The sequence below is a fragment of the Triticum dicoccoides genome, chromosome 4B (assembly GCF_002162155.2).
Source record: "Triticum dicoccoides isolate Atlit2015 ecotype Zavitan chromosome 4B, WEW_v2.0, whole genome shotgun sequence".
Classification (NCBI taxonomy): Eukaryota; Viridiplantae; Streptophyta; class Magnoliopsida; order Poales; family Poaceae; genus Triticum; species Triticum dicoccoides.
In genome coordinates, this window is record NC_041387.1 from 72,140,615 (window position 1) to 72,157,960 (window position 17,346).

The 17,346-nt window shown below is 48.3% G+C and overlaps 1 protein-coding gene across 1 annotated transcript; it reads right to left on the reverse strand.

Moving 5' to 3' along the window:
- Window positions 1-1,512: 1,512 nt before the first annotated feature.
- On the reverse strand, window positions 1,513-8,392 carry LOC119295087 (4-coumarate--CoA ligase-like 7). The gene is made up of 5 exons (XM_037573414.1): window positions 7,327-8,392; window positions 2,633-2,819; window positions 2,387-2,532; window positions 2,201-2,268; window positions 1,513-2,104 (listed from the first exon to the last, which is right to left on the reverse strand). The coding sequence occupies exons 1-5, from the start codon at window positions 8,341-8,343 to the stop codon at window positions 1,891-1,893; spliced, it is 1,632 nt and encodes a 543-aa protein (XP_037429311.1). The 5' UTR covers window positions 8,344-8,392; the 3' UTR covers window positions 1,513-1,890.
- Between the last annotated feature and the right edge of the window lie 8,954 nt (window positions 8,393-17,346).

The window sequence follows — 17,346 nt, forward strand, 5'->3', positions numbered from 1 at the left end:
TGCTTCACATTTTCCTTTTAAAAATACTAGCTTCACATTTTCATTTCAAAAAAAAATAGCTTCATATTTTCATTTCAAAAAAAGACTAGCTTCACTTTTTCAAAAAAAATAGCAGCATCACATTTTCATTTCAAAAAAAAACTAGCTTCACATTTCATTTTACAAAAATACGAACTTCGCATTTTCATTTCAAAAAATGCTAGCTTCACATTTTCATTAAAAAAACAAGCTTCACATTTTCATTTCTACTCAGCTACTACTACGACATCTATGAATTTTCTGACCATCATCTCCATCTAGACCTAGAACTTGAAGGAATTCTAAAACTTGAAGAAAATCCCCAAAACCTAGCTAGGGAAGAGAGAGGAGGGAGGAGGGGTGGTGGTTGGATGAGGGGGGAGGGGTGGCAGCTGGAGGAGGGAGGAGGAGGAGGAGGAAGGAGGAGGGCGATGAGGGAAGAGGCTTACCGAGTGCGGCGCGCGACGGCGGCGACAACGCGGGAGAACGAGGGTGCACGGAGAGTGAGGGAGACAGATTGAGGAGGGAGAGTGAGCAATGCGGGCGAGGTAGAGGGTCAGGCTAGCATAGCAGTAGCGCGGGGCAAGGACCAACACTACTGCTAAGCTCCTTACCTATAGCGCAGTGACCAGGCTCGGTGCTACTACTAGTCGGGGCCCACAAGCTGGCATGTGTATACATACTAGAAGCGGTGGGTCCAGGCCCCACGCTACTGCTATGATGTTAGTAGCAGCACGGGTTCCAGGCCCAATGCTGCTACTGTTGCCTCCCCGGGCTGGCCGGCGGGACCACTTAGTAGTAGCGTCGGGTGGCCAAGCCCGCGCTGCTACTAAGAAGGACCTGCAGCGCCGATTCCAGGCACGCGCTACTGCTATTTAACAGTACCGCCGGCTCCGAGTCCAACGCTATTGATAAGCATCTGCCTATAAGGTATTTCCTAGTAGTGCCCTCGGCTGCCAGATCCGACGCCCCGAAAGGATCCACGACCAAATCATCGAGGGAGGACCACGATGAGAGGGAGGAGTTTGGGAAGCAAACCCGAAGAAGCCATCGAAGCCAGCCGTAGCCGCAACGAGCCCCCTCTACCCTAACGCCGCCCATGCGGCCGGTAGGGACTGCCAGCACCTGTGAGCGCCATCTACGGGAGAGATCGGTGACACCGTCTCCATCCAGGGCCACCGTCCTAGCTTCCAAAGCCCCTTACAACAACACAAGGCAACAGATCCTCGGTGCCACCTTCCTCGGCAGACACGCAACAACACCAACAAACTCCTCATGTGGTGGCGGGGAAGGGAGAGAGGGGTGGCGGCAGGGCTAGGGTTAGGTCGGTATCGTGTCGCCTGAGAAGCGCGATGAGCTTACGAATAGTTGACTAGCCAAGATGTTGGTTAGAGATTCCTTGGCCCTTTGCTAGCCCAAAAATTGGCAAAAGTTGTCAAGGGAATGTGCAACTTCCCGTAGGCAACCAAAATTTTGGCTAGCAAGCAATGCAAGGACCAAAATAGGGCTGCCTAAATTTTGGGCAGGGCACTTTACGCACCAATCAAACATATACAGTATATTCTAGGTGTGAGAATTGACAAGTGACAGGCGGAAGAAAAATAAAATGCTTCGCGACATATCCCAAGAGGGCACAACAAGGTTTGAACATCAACATTGAGCACTCCACAGTTGTTGTCGATATTATAAAGCCCTGTTCGGTACCGCTTCGCTCCACAACTCCGGGAGCGGAGTTAGCGGAGCTGCAGTTCAAATCGGAGGAGTACCCCGCTCCGAGTATTCCGGGAGCGGGCGATTACCGAACAGGGCTTAAGTCTTCTTTTTTCCCATTGCAACTAACACGGACGAGGACCTCACTGATCACAAGCTTGATCACAGTCTGGACAGATGGCTGGACAACTGCCTTCTCAAGATCTTCCCGGCCGGCGATCTGGGTATGGAGTCGATGAAGAGCACCTTGCGGACCTTCTTGTACGGCGCCACCTGCTTCGCCACATGCTCCATGACTTGTGCCTCAGTGATCTTGCTACCGGGTTGCCTCACCACGAGCGCCATGGGTATCTCTCCCGCCTCTTCGTGAGGATATCTGCAAATTCACTAGAACCATCAATACTGCAGAACTGTTACGATCATCATAAAATTCAGAACGCGGTAAACTGTTACCATCATTCATTAGACTTACGGCATAACTGCAGCATCAACAATTTCTGGCAACGATTGAAGGATAAGCTCCAGCTCTACAGGCGCGACCTGCAGTATTCAGTTTATCCAGCTAAGCATCAATCATGCAAATCAGATTGCTAAATTGGTAGTGTGTAGGAGTATATGACAATAATAACACATGGTACAGGAGCTGATAAGAGCAGACCTGATAGGCCTTGTACTTGATGAGCTCCTTGAGCCTGTCCACCACGAACAGAAACCCATCCTGATCAATGTAGCAAAGGTCGCCGGTCTTCAGCCAGCTTTCCGAATCGAAAGCGGCTGCGGTCGCCTCGTCGTCGCCTACGTAGCCTGACAGGCACAAAAACCGTAAGTAATCTCAGCGCAGCGTCACAACAATCTGCGCGCACTGAAGGCAATGTGCGTGGCAGGAAAATGCCCGTGGCTTCACCTGTCATGATGAAAGGGCTTCTCAAACACAGCTCCCCTTTCTGCCCGATGGACAAGTGCTCGCCGGTGACGATGTCGATGATCTTCGCCTCGATGCCGTGGAAGATGCGGCCGGCGGAGCCTACGTGGGAGCACTCGTCCCGGTCGACCATCACGGATACGACCCCAGCCTCAGTTGAGCCATAACCCTGAGGCACATTTAAGCCACAAGATCTTAGAAGTTGTACTGAAAATCTCCTGGACTTGCACAAATTTGATACTGTGAGCAGATCTTATGGCTGCAAATTACAGTCGTTATACAGAAATGAGTCTTTTAACTACGAACAACTCGTCTAGAAATTTGGGCCCCATCTGAGTTGGGGCGGGCCGGTGGCTCCGCATCCGGCGGCGATGTTCCCTGGTGGTGGCGTGGTGGTGGTGGCTTCGGGCGGTGAGGACTTCGTTGGTCGGCGAGCTGCAGCGTGGTGACAGGACTGTCCAGGTCCAAGTGGGCCTGACCGGGCCGTCGAGGCCCGACAAGTCCTCGTCACCGCGTCTGATCGGCTCCGATGCGGTGGTGGAGGCTGTCCCCTCCCTCCGGTCGAAATGTGGTCGCTCCCGTGGCCGTTGTCTCCTTTCCCTCTTCAAGTCTCGTGTTGGCAGCTCCAGTGAGGCGGTGAGGGTTGTCCGGTAATCATGGTGGCATAGGCTGGGGAGGGGGAGGGGGCTGATGGGGTGGTGCATCTCGAAATGCCTGGGGTGGTGGTGGTGGTTGTGGATCGGGAGAAACCCCTGTCGGCCTGTCCGGCACCGATGTGATGACGCTTGCGAGCGCCGTCGGACCTTCCTGAGGGGCATTGGGTATATCCCTTCCCCACTATCCCTTGTGTACCGGGGGAAACCCTAAAACTTGTTCGGGCAACAGCGGCGGCATCGTCGCATTCCTTCTTAAAAGTGTTGCTTGGTGTGCGGCGCTTCGGGATGTTGGGAGCATGGTGGTACTTCTTCGTAGGGTGCAGCAGTTCCAGTCTTCATTTCTTCGTTGATCTGCCGGTGTCGGCATTTATTTCTCTTTCTTTTTCTTGTTTTTTTCTTTTGGGCTTATATGTGTTACGGCCCCAGCGAGCTGGATGTATCGGATGTTTCGGGTTTTTGCTTTATAATATAAAACGGGGAAATCCTTTATCGTAAAGAAAATATACTGCATAATGTGATTACTATCCCGAAGAGACTTTGGTAGTGTTCGTAAGGGGCAGAAGCACGTGTGTTTCTTAAGGAGTAGGTGTTTCACACATAAAAGCCAGCAGTTGGATCAATCATTGAAGAAAAGAAAAAGGGGGAAAGTGGCAGGCGTACATAGGAACCACGGTAGATGTACCTCAATAGCAAGGATGGGATCATGCGTTTGCGGCGGTTCAGTACTGTGTTGTACTGAACCAGTGATCGAAGGCTGAAGATGGACGCCCCATGAAGCGTCATCCTCAAAAACACACAAAAATTTCTTTTCAAAACGAAGGCAAAAGATCTGCCTCATATTTGAAATAAGGAGAAAGAGTTTGTTACAACACACACCCATGATACGGCATGACAATCATTCTCGCGATATGAAAGACCCTAATTTCTTTGCCCAGGCTTTGGTCCAAAGGTTTGCCTCGTTGACGATGATGTTGAGCAAAATTTGCGGAGGTGCGCTCTTTTGCCTGAACACTCTTGTGTTACGCTCATTTCAGACGACCCATGACACCAGCATGCTAATCGATGATTTTGCTTTTCGATTGGCGATGCCCATGGCGCTCGTGCTCGCCCACCATGCCTAAACAGAGTCATATAAGTACCATGCAGACGTATCCATGTCGTGGATGCGAAATTTCTGGATGACCATGTTCCATGGCCTGAGAGTGAAACGGCATCTGAAGAAAAGGTGGGAACCAAACTCCTGCACCCCCTTGCACAAGGGGCACGGGCCACAGTTAGGCCAACCCCGCTTATCCAATCTGTCGGCAGTCCAGATACTATGCTGCAGCGCGAACCAAGCAAATAACTTGACTTTTGGCGGTGTCCAAGCCTTCCAAACCATATGGTCCATGGGCGAGAGGACCAACCCTAGAAATCGTGCCCTTGAAGCAGAGGCCGCGGAATAGTGCCCAGATTCTGTGTGCATGGAAGATTTCATCCTCCGCAAACTCATCGAGGTGCACCTCATGCAGGAGCACACAAAGGGTGAAGGATTGTGTGATATGCTCGATGGTGACCAATGCGGGCGGTCTGATTTTGAGAATCCACACGTTTTCCTTGAGGGCCTCCCGTACCTTCCAGTGCTTCCGGGAGGAAGTCTCGTACGAAAAGTAGGATGATGACATACGAGGGCCAAAACATCATCACCATTGGGCGTGCGGCTCTTGTCAAGTCAGTCCTCTCTTCCCAAGTGATCTACTTCATCACGCTGCTGGTCATACAACCCACCGTCCTGCATAATATCAAGAAGCTTGAGCGGGCCTTCCTATGGTCAAGGTCGGATAAGACAACCGGGTCAAAATGCAAGGTCAATTGGGACATTGTCAGTCGACCGCTTGCCTATGGTGGACTTGGGGTCCTCAACACCAACAAGTTCGTGCGGGCGTTTCATTTGCGTTGGCCCTGGTACGAGTGGAAGGAGCCCACAGAGTTGTCGGTCGGGGGAGGGAACCTATGTGATGAGGAAGACCTCAACTTCTTCTATGCCTGTACCACCATCACGGTCGAGAACAGTGTGAGGACACCATTTTGGGACTCCCCTTGACTTCTGGTACGCAAGCCCAAAGACATTGCTCCGCTCATTTACGAGACTTCCTCCCGGAAGCACTAGAAGGTATGGGAGGCCCTCAAGGAAAACATGTGGATTTTCAAAATCAGATCGCCCGCATCGGTCTCCATCGAGAATTTATATGAACATATCGAGTAATTAGCATAAAACTACCACTTTCTGGTTTGTATCTCAAAAAACAACCACAAATTTGTTTGTTGCTGATATGTACCAAAAGTGTGGTCGACTGTTTCAAGAAACCCAAATGACCATGCAATTTAAAATTGAACCGGATTATGACAGTTGGGGCCCACACATAAGAGAATCATTTGTTTATCCATTTGTTTAACCGTTAACTTCAATGTGAGGCCCACATGTAAGTGCCTATTCCTCATATTCTGATAAACAAAATTCTTCAACCTTCAGTTTTTTACAACTTTGCAAACATATCCTTATTTTTTACAATTGGGTTCTTGCAAACATTTTAAAAAAGCAACCAGGGAAGAAGATGGGTACCTCGCGGTTCCTGTAGCCGGCCGGTAGTGGCTCGTGCGGAGTAGGCCAGTGCATTTCTGGCGTGCTCGATCAGCCATGGCTCATGCGGGGAGAGAGAGAGAGAGAAGGGAGGAAAGGGAGAGAAGAAAAGGAGAAGAGGATCGGGCGTAGAAAACCACGTCATCAATAAATGATGAAAAAACGCTGCAACGGTAAAAATCCTGGTACGGCAAACATGATTTCCTCTGTTGCTTCCAGAATAACCCTCCTATTTGACTCTTTGCGTCAAATAGGAGGAATTGCGTCAAATAGGGGCATTGCACGAACTATAGCTAATCGAGAGCTTGCTGGCCATTGTAGCAACCCGGCTATTGTGGCAGACATTTCTTTTATTTGAAAATATTTTTAAACTGAAACGTCTTTTGAATGTCTTTTTTTTTCAAAAATGCTACTATTTTTCTGAAACTCTGAACTTTATTTAAGTAGTCAACCTTTTTTTTGAAAACTCGGACTTTATAAAAATGGGGAAAAAGTTGGAACTCCATTTTTTCGGAAATGTGAATATTTTTGAAATGTATGAACATTTTTCGGAAAACATGTTTTGTTTCAAAATTATGAACAAAACTACAAAACCCATAAGACAGCTAAAATACATGACTAACTTCCTAAAACTGGGTTGTTTGCCATTACCTCACTCGCTTCCCTTGTCTCCGGATTTTTTTAAAACTATGATAATTTTTATAACAAATTCGGAAATTATACTTCTTGATGCATAAAAATCAAATCTATGACCCTGTCGGCCTCCTGCTGGTCCCGGGACCAGCAAGATGCTGACGGGGTCATAGATTTGATGACCAGCAGGAAGCCGACGGTATCATTCGATTTTTATGCGTTCAGTCATATAGTTTCCGAATTTGCTTAATAAACATGATAGTTTCAAAAGAAAAACTTGTCTCCGCATTTTGAGGACAGTTTGACGCAGAGCAGGGGTGATGTCCTTTTGAATTAGCCCCTGCTATAAAGATTCCTCCCAGACCCGTCGCATCATTTTGCTTCCCTTTGTATCTTCACCTTTTCCTTAAATCCAATTTCCCAAATATTAAAACAGAGCACATCTTTTAGCAAATTTAAAACCGGGTGGTATATCATTTTCACTGGTGTTGTCAATTTCATTCAGCGAAATTGGGTGCCCAGTGGTCCTTTCCTAAAAAAAAGTATTACTTTCACGAAAACTCATCAAAAAGCGATTCCTTGGGACCCAGTTAGCACGATATGTGGCTTTCGTCAAAGCGCACTATAAACCTACTTTTGTTAGTTAGTTATTCTATTCTATTCTTTATAATGCGTTTGTGGGTCTCATTTGCCATACGCGTTTTATGTATGTTTTTAGGTAAGGGCAAACAATACGTACGTTGGCTATTAGAAAACGAAACACTAACCGTGCGTAGATCCACGTGAGGGAAGCGCCGACGGAACTGCTCCGCCACCGACGTCGGCAGAGGGGCGCCGCCGCAGACCACCCGCACCAGACTCTTCAGCCGGCACCTGTCTTTGGTTATGCCCAGCAGCAAGGGAGGCGCCGCCATGATCTCCGTGACCTCCCACCGCTCCGCTGCCTCCAGCATCCCCCTCAACCCTGCCCGCGCGGCCGCGGCCGTAATCACGACCATCGTAAGCCCCTGCGCCAGCCCGTTGAGCACGGACGAGAAACCCATGGAGTGGAACATGGGAGCACTCATCAGATTCCTCTCGACGCCCTTCCTCGACTTCACGTGCTGGGCGTGCAGCCCCGCCCCCATCGCTATGAAGCTCCTGTGCGACAGGGCCACCGCCTTCACCCGCCCTGACGTGCCGGAGGAGTACTGGATGGTCGCTGTCGCGGACTGGCGCACCGCACCGGCGTCGAGCGGGGCCGACTCGTTCTCCCCTTGGTCGTTGTTCAAGAGGGAGCGGAAGTGCGGGGAGTCGAGGAGGACGGTGGGGAGGCCGGCGGGGAGCTTGGCGGCGGTGGACGAGACCGCGAAGGCAACGGAGGCGCCGGACAGGGAGACGAGGCGAGACACCTCGCCGGCGGTGAGGGCCGGGTTGGCCGGGGACACGGCGACGCCGACGGCGAGGAGCGCGAAGTAGAGCACGGGCACGTCGAGCCGCGTGGGGGCAAGGACGAAGGCCACGTCGCCGCGGCCGACCGGGAGCGCGCGCGAGCGCAGGGCGGCCGCGAGCGCGCGCACCTGGGACAGGAACGCCGGGTAGGAGACGGACTCGCCGGTGGCGGCGTCGAGGAGCGCGGGGTGGGCGGGGAGAGGGTACGGCAGCAGCGACAGCGCGAAGGCAGGGAATGTGAGTGGGACGTCCGCTGGTGGCAGAGGCAGCGGTGGGCGGAGACTGCGGAATGACTTGGTTGTTGCGCAGTAGCCGCTGCGGGCGTCCATGGCTCCGCCGTGGGCGCTGGACATCTTGGACTGGGAAACTCGTGAGTGGGGCGAGAGTTCGGACGCGCTGATGTGGTGAGGGAGGCTGTCGCAGTTGATAAAGGAAGCCTGCAGCAGTAAACGTGGGTTGTTTGACGGATTGCTGAGAGCATCTCCAAAAGGCGTGCAATGTGCGGCGTGCTAATATCTGGTTTACGGCGTGTCCGTTGTCAGGTTTGACGCGTCGCGCAACGCTTACTCCAGCAGTTGTGCTAAAATGCAGTGCGCGCGAGCAACCGGCTCAAATATTTATTTTCATTTTGGACACAAATTTCACACTTCAACACAAAACACATGGCATATATTGAATCACAAACATCATCCCAACCAAGTTTGTGCCCACAAGTTCATGCCCATAAGTCCAAATTCATGCCACAACATAATTCAACCAAGTTCAAAATGCAGACCAAAGGCACAACAATCAAGCCTCGTCCTCGTCTTCGTCTTCGTCCTCATCTTCCTCCGATTCATCCGACTCCTCCGAAGACGATTATTCCTCATCTCTTCATTGTTGCGCGCCGTATCCATATCACGTGAAGCTCGAAAGGTGTTGCCAAGATCTTCAATGGCATCTTCGTGCGAAGGTGGCACACCGGCGCCCGGAGGTGCACTCATGCCCCCAATGAGAGATGCAAAACTCATGTCACCCATGTCACCCATGTCACCCATGCCACCCATGCCATCCATGCCACCCATGCCTCCCATGGTCTCCATGATAGCTCTAAAGCCACCCATGAAACCCATGCCGTCCATGTTAGCTCCAAAGCCATCCATGGCACCAATGTCATCCATGCCGCCAAGGCCACCGCCACCCATTGTGCGAATCATGGCTCTTTTTTGGATCAAGACTTCTTCACGGGCAAGGTTGACATACTCCTTTTGCGCATCATTGAACAAAGATGTGTCCAAGAAGAATAATTGCTTCTCCCATTCCAACAACTTAGCTCGCTCCTCCATACCCACCTTCCTCTCCTCCAATGCCACTTTCCTCTCCTCGGCGGCCACCCTCCTCTCCTCGGCCGCCAACCTCCTCTCCTCGGCCGCGGCATCTTGGTTCCTTACCATTTTCCTCACCTCGTTGGCTTCTCTTCTTGCGTTGACAATTGCTTCCATAGCATTTTTGATCTCATCATCTCCTTTCCTCTTCTTCTTTTGTTTTGCGTCTTTCTTCGTGCCATCCGGACGTTTTGGCTTCGAGTATGAAACCGAGTTTGGGGTGGGGCTTCTCTTGCCATCTTCACTTGATGCAGCCTCCTCATCATCATCTTCCAAATCAATTGTTCCCTTGCGTTTTTTGCTCAAATCCAAATCATCAATATCCTCACTCTTCTTCCATTTCTCATCATCCTTCAATACTTCATAGCAATGAGGCAAGCTAAATGGCCTTCCTTTCTTGATCTTCCCCTTCTTGGTCCTCTTCTCCTCTCCTTTGAACAAGTTTTGTGCAATATTTAACTACATGAAAACAAAACAAGTTAGCACAAGAAACACCAACAACAAGCATGATGTGTACATGAGGAATGATGAAATGACACTTACCCTATCATCATCATTGGTGCCACTTGGGTTCAACTTGTCAACCGCTTTTTGTGCGGTCGCCCATTGTTGACAATCCCTATTGATGGTCGACCACCGGAAGCGAAGTGATTGTGCGGAGCGGTCAATTCCACTCATGTTGCGAAGATTAAAGTGTTCTTTCATTCGGAGCCAATAAGCATCTCTACTTTGATCACCTCCAACGGATGGATCCCTCGACACGTCCAACCAAGTTTTGCATAGCACAACGTCTTCGTCGTTGGCGTAGTTGCCTCCTCTTCCTTTTGGTGCGTCGAAAATGCCCTCACCATCCTCGTCCACCTCGAACTCATGGTCTTCAAAATGCATGTCATTGGTTTGAGACCAATGCGAATTGTTCAAGCCAACACCCATAGTTGACATATATGCATCATCGTTCACACTACAAAGTATATAGAACAATGCAATAAGCTATCCATATGTATGCATTCAAAATATAAAGAAGGAAAAAAATCAGGAATCTTTTTACCTTTGGGGCATATCGCCAAACACATGGTGCGCGTTGGCCGCCGGCTCAACGAGTGAGCTCGCCGGCGCTTCGGTGGCCGCCGCGCTCGTCACACGCCCTACAACCTTCTTCCTCAGCGCCTTCGAGGTGTCGGAGCCGTCCGCCATCGTGTTCTTCTTCGCGGATGTCTTGCCCTTCTTCGGCCGCGCCGCATTTGGGAGCTTCAAGGGGGGTACACGTGGCTTCATCACGGAGGGCGCCGGCGCGACACCACCAACCGCGGAGGTCATTCGTGGTGGCATGAAGAGGCCGCGCGCGAGGCCGATGCTCAGAGGAGCTCCGGCGGAGGCGTGGCCAACGCTCCCAGCGCTAGGGTTTGTGGCGGCGGCGGTGGCGGCGATGGAGGGTTCGCGGCTGTAGGATAGGGTGAGGGGGGTGCCGACGCATGCGTCCATCGGGTCAGCTCGCCGGCGCCGGCGCATGCGGGGCGAAGGTGGCGCGGGCGAGAGAGTGTGGCGCGAGCGCTCGTGTGTGCCGCGTGCGGAAGCGGGCACCCCAAATATGCAGCGCGCGATAGCGATTCGGACCGCGCGCCCAACTGTATATGCCGCGCGCGGTTATTGCGTGTCCGCTAGAGACACGTTAGTAATTCCGCGCGCGCTAAAAATGGGTAAATTTGCGGCGCAACGCTTGTTTAGCGCGGCTGTTGGAGATGCTCTGAGTAGTCGTAATCAAGTGTGCATGCGAGCAATAATCCAGATTTTTTGTTTTTAGAGAGTTCTCCCACGTTAATAGCGGTGCTTAAACTTACCATTAATGTTTACTTTAGTGCCTAAACTTGAAAAATACACCGCAGACATATAATGCGTTGACGTGGCACCATATTTAGATTAGCATTAATGTAACCATAAAACAGTCCCGGCCGGGAATCGAACTTACGAAATCAAGCTAGCTAACGCTGACCCGTCACCACTAATACTTTCTTTTTTCCTTTGCGGGTGACCACTAATGCTTTCTTGTCGACTAAAGATTATACCTAAAATCTAAAAAGTGGTCGCGCACCAACTAGACGAACTGGGCGGCCGGCCCGTGATCGCACGATCGTGAGCGATCAGCATCGCGCGAGCGCCAGATGTTCCCTGATCAGTTTCATGCAACCGCGCATCATGGACGATTTGTCCTTATCGGGGGCGAGCATGGACTCACATGTAAGCAGGCGTGGTGTAGATCGTGGGCGGCGGTTTTTGAAACACGAGTCGTTCTCGCCCTTTCTCCCCCTTTCTCTCCCGTTCCTCCCTGTTCTGCGCTCGCTCTCTCTCTGCCCTCGCTCTCGCTCCGCGGCGAATCACGCCGCTGCTCTCCAAATCTCCGGTGGACCGCGGGGGGATTCGGTGCTGGCCCTCGTCGGTACTGCAGGTACCCAGTTCATCCCTCCTTTCTCAGTCTCGTCGCCGGGGGTATAGGTCGTCTTGAGGCCGTCGGTGGCAGAAATTGCGGGATGGGATTCCTAGGGTTCATATGGCGTCAACTGCCTCCTATAGTCAATTTGGTGTAGGTAGACATGTCGTGTGTGCTTCTGTTCGACTCTCATGTCCTTGGATTTGTACGGCAACAAGGAACAATGATGGTGGGGATTCATGGTGGGAGGGTGTGTTGGTGTCGGTGGAGTGGTTGTTGAGATTTGCGGTCGACGCAGACATTCGCGGAGGCCTTCTGTTATCCTTCCCCTCTCTGTTTGGTCATCGGGGATGAGGCCATGGCCAGGTTGACGGTGGCGGATCTGGCGGGTTGCATAGGGTCCCTTTTCTGCCCCTTTCTATGCTGGCTTCGATTTTGTGCGGTTCTAAGGGGTAGTGATGGTGGGGATTCATTACTGAGTGTTTATGTTGGTCATGGCCGAGTGGTGCTTGGGATTTTTGCGGTTTGAGGTACGTGTGCGGCCAATATACTGTCCATATACCATGTTCTGGTCCTTGTTGCGGTTTGTTGTTGGTAGATGATGTCCTAGATGTCTAGATGTGTGCAATGCAATTGCTGATTGAACTAGTTTTTGGTTTAGTTGCACAAAATTCTATCTAGTTGGTTGCATCCCTTTTTTTAGTTGGCTGTTCACATGTTCTGCACTTTGCATTAGTTGTCATGCTTAGTTGGCTTCCTGTATGTACTAGGTTGGTTGTCTATATGTTGTTCAGTTGCACAAGTTGGTAGAGTTTTAGGTAGAGATTTTCTATTAGTTGCACAAAATTCTATCCAGCTGGCTTCATTCATATGGTAGTTGGTTGTCCTTATGTTCTGCAGTTGCACTAGTTTGTGCTAGTTGGGTGTCTACACACTGTTTAGTTGCACAAGTTGCCTGCTCAGTTGGCTGCATCAGTTTTACTAGTTGGTTGTCCGTATGTTCTACACTTGCACTACTTGTCCTACTTTGTTGGTTTGTTGTTTTGCACTAGGTTGACTGTCTATATGTTGTTCATTTGCACAATCTGTCTGCTTAGTTGGCTGCATCCATATACTAGTTGGTTGTCCACATGTTCTGCATTGTACTAGGTTGGCTGCTATGTTGTCATGCTTAGGTTTGCCTCCTGATTTGTACTAGGTTGTCTATATGCTATTTTTTGAGTTGCACAAGTTGCTCTGCTTCCGTGTTCGAGTTGCCCCCGTAGGTGTCCTGCTGGTGCACCTAATTGTCCATATATTCCAGTTGGCTATACTAGTTGGTTTTTTGTTTGTCCTAGTTGCACAAATTATCATACTCAGCCGGCTGCCTTTAGTTAACTATTTTTCTGCCTAGTTATTTTTTGCCTTAGTGAAATTAGTTGGCTTATAAGTTGTCCAGTTGCACAAGGTTGACTGCCCAGTTGGCTACATCACTGTAATAGTTAGCTGTCCACATGTTTTACAGTTTTTTGCACTAGTTGTCCTGCTTATGTGTAGAGGTCTGCATATTAAAGTAACCTTTTATGCTTTTTCTAGTTTGTTTGCACAACTTCTAACTATGTTTTCTTTTATTGTATTTCCCCCACAGGCTAAAATGATTATAATAGGAGGAGATGCGGGTGTCAATGAAGAAGATGTATTTTTTCATATATTTTTTGCGTCTTTTATTTGTTTTCTTCTTATCCATGTATGCATATATCCTTTTTTATGTTTTTTGTTGCTTAATTAGGGTTCTGGAAGTTAGTCCCTTTGCCGGAGGACTAAGCGTCCTACTAATCGCCAGCCATGTCGTGCGTAGTGTTCAGGAGGGAGAGGAAGTTGAGGTAAGTGGCATGCTGATGACACAAGCACCTTATTTTTTTGTTTGGGTCATATAATAATTTTTCCCATGCCCATGTTTTTTTAATTTTCTTAGGATGTTGATCAGTTTCAGGTTGTAAAGCGGACTAGACGTGTAGCAGCAGCAGTAGGGCGAGTTGAATCATCTACTAGGGTAAGTAAATCCTTGAATATCAATGTTTCTCGCTTTTTTAGGCGATGATGAAATTATGCAGCCGTTAGCACCACTTTTTTGTTCTAGTTGCTCAATAACCATCTTGTAGTTGACATCACTGGTCATCTTGATGTAAATATAGTTTCCGCAGAAGTTGACATGAGTTGGCATCTTTGTAGTTGACATCACTGGTCACCATTTTTGTGCAGGCAGCAGTTGTTGGAGGAGGTGCCTCATCTTCCGTAGCATATGCAGGTGTTTTTTTGTGTGTTTATGAGCTATTGAACAGTTTCTTGCAAACCTTTTTTTAGTTGATGTTATCTTCCTTGCAATATCATGCTTTATCGTTGCACATCCCCTAGAACTTTTTGTAGTTGTCAGGTCTCGTATGTTTTCTTAGTTTTCTTGCAGGTTGCACACTGGTAGTCTTCAGTTGCCATGATGAGCTTTCTTAGTTGCACAAAAACATCATATTAGTTGGCATGAACCATTTTATGTTTATATAGTTTTAGCAATACTGATCCAAATGATCATTGCTAGTTTTTTCTCAGTCCAGTTTTCTGTCTTGTGTTTATTTTTTATTTTATTTTTCATCATCAGGCCAGCGGTGAATGAGTTGAGGTGGCTGCCCGGGAAGATGTGGAGCGACCATCATAAGCTGGCAGGATAAGGGCATACTCAGGGCGGTTTGCAAAGTTCAACAACTCGTTATCCCCGCCGCAGAAGTCTGAGCTAGTTTCAAGGTTGTTTGGGGGCCTCTTGAATTTATCAGATACACTTCCAACGGACTTCACTAAATTCCTGGTGCAGTTCTACCAACCAGAGACCTTTGAAATGGTGTTCCCAGGCAGGGGAAGGATCCGTGTCGATGCTGACAGTGTTCAAAGGGTATTTGATCTTCCTAACAGGGGTCAAAAAGTCAGATCTGTAGTTGACAAGGATGCAACTAGGAGATTCAGAGAGGCTTTCAACAAGCCTGAAGATTCTCATCCCCAGATCACTACATGGTGCAAGATGATTAAGGATATGCGGGAAGAACAGATGACATATTCTTTATGGCCTGGCTTGTGGTTGCATTCAACACTTTCCTAGCACCAACCACGGCTCTGAGGCTAAGCCCAAAGTGCTACGGACTCGTGCTAGATCATCCAAACCTCAAGAACACAAACATCTGCCTTTTAATTTGTAGCAGAACACATTAATGAAGCTTTCCGGAACATGGACCAGGCGAAGCAAACTGTTTGATGTTGCTTGTATCACTTGATGGTGAGTGAAAACTAGCACTTCCATGTGTTTATCTTCTTTTTGTGTAGTTATAGTTTCTGAAATACCCCTCATAATAACTGAAGTTGGGTTTCCTTTTTTGGTTCTGCGGTAGATCATGTACCTTGATGCGCTCGTTGATGACATCCCAGTAAGCAACTGCGCGGTACGAGCGAATGCATGGGACAGTAACCTCATTCCCAAGGTGATCAAGAAGGACTCGATCTCTCCTGGTGTGTTCGGCAAATTACAAGTGAGTTCCCTTTTGTTTTTTTTTCAACAGTGGCTATTTTATGTTCTATTCATTTCTGCTCAGTTTAATTTCCTTGGTAGCTGCATATACGGTTTTGAGATCAGCTTTTCAACACTTGTTGGTAGTTGCACAAAACCTATAATCTGTTGGCACAATAATGCCTGTAGTTGCACAACTTGTAGCTCTAGTTTGGCATCTAGACACATGTTCATTTTTATATGGCACATCATATGTTTCAAGTTGCACAGTTTTACTTATCTTGTTGCACAGATGTGTGACATTAGTTGGCAGAAACATTTTTTTAGGTGCCCTGTGGGGTGCACAGTTTTTTTAGTTTGTGCAGTTGCATACCTGTAGAATCTAGTCTGCCCAGCATTTTGTTGTAGTTGCACAGGTTATAACATTTTGGTTTTCGTTCAACACAATATCTGTTTGAGAACCTTGTTCTTTTCTTTATCTCCTTTTTACATCAGCTTAAAGAGGAGTATAGGGGCACGGAGCAGACACCACTGTTTGGTGGTCTTTTGCAAGCTCAAGCATTCGTTGCATCCAAATTACCACTAACGTACAATCCGCACGTAAGTCTTTTGCATAAAGGAGTTTGGATCAGTTACCGACATTTTCTTTTTTTTAATTGTTTTTAATTGAATGAGTACTTAATTTTTTTTATGTTGATATAGGAAAAGGCAAAGATTGCCAAAGTGGTCAATGACTTGTGCAAGGCAGTAACTGAACAGGTTGGCACGTTCATTGAAGCAGTTGCAAAGATTGATGATGAGGAACCAGATATTGATCCATATGTACAGCAGACATCAACAGGAACTGGCATGTCATGTCGTGCTCCAAAAAGGAAGAGACGGGTTTCACCTATACAAGAAGAAGAAGAGTTTGATGAGGAGAAGTCAGAAGAAGATGATGAAATGGAAGTACCACAAGATGTTGAAGATGACGGGGACACAGATGAGGATGAATCGGAGGAGGAGGTCAAAGAGGAGGATGACAAAGAAGAAGAAGATGAGGAGGAGGAGGATAAAGAAAAAGAGGACAAAGGAGAGGAGGAGGGAAAGGAAGAAGATATTGAGGCAGAGGAGGAGGAACAAGAAGATGAGGCCAAAGAGGGAGAGGGAGACAAAGCTGCAGCTGTTGATGGCAGTGAGGGAGAAGGAGATGACGAGGAAGAAGACGAGGATGCTGATCCTGATGATCAAGGGGGGTCCAATGGAGGCAGTGACAGCTCCGATGATGATAATGACAATGGCCCTAGTTCTGGTGGTACAGGCGGCAACACAACCAGGGTGAGTAGCAGCTCTGCCAACCCTGCCAACAGCAGCAACTCAATGAGCAGCAGGAGCACACTACAGATGTTGATTGACAAAACTTGCTGGAAAGAGAAGAATTTGCCAAAGTGAAAGAAAAATGATGAAGCGGAGTCTCATGGGAGCATTGATATGTTCAAGTTGTGCAACTTGAAGCCAGCTTTGCCAACCATTTTCCATGTGCCAAACTTCCATGAGCAAGAGTTGTGTCACAAGATAGAATTTGCCATTGACCAGAAACTATTCTTCTTGAGTGAGGCTGAAAAAAATCTAGTTGACATGGAGGAAGCAGGGAAGGGTCTTGACTGGGTTCATTCAAAGGAAAATTACAAGGAATATTTGAAGCAGCTTCCAGATATCAGCTCCAGCAAGAGCAAGGCAGCATTTGTGGCAAACCCTCATGCGGTCTGATAACCCACAAGTGTAGGGGATCACAATAGTTTTCGATAAGTAAGAGTGTCGAACCCAACGAGGAGCTAAAGGTAGAATAAATATTCCCTCAAGTTCTATCGACCACCGATACAACTCTACGCACGCTTGACGTTCGCTTTACCTAGAACAAGTATGAAACTAGAAGTACTTTGTAGGTGTTGTTTGATAGGTTTGCAAGATAATAAAGAACACGTAAATATAAACTAGGGGATGTTTAGATAAAGAAGCAATAAAGTAAAATTAGTAGAGAGCTTTTTGTTATGAGAAAGTT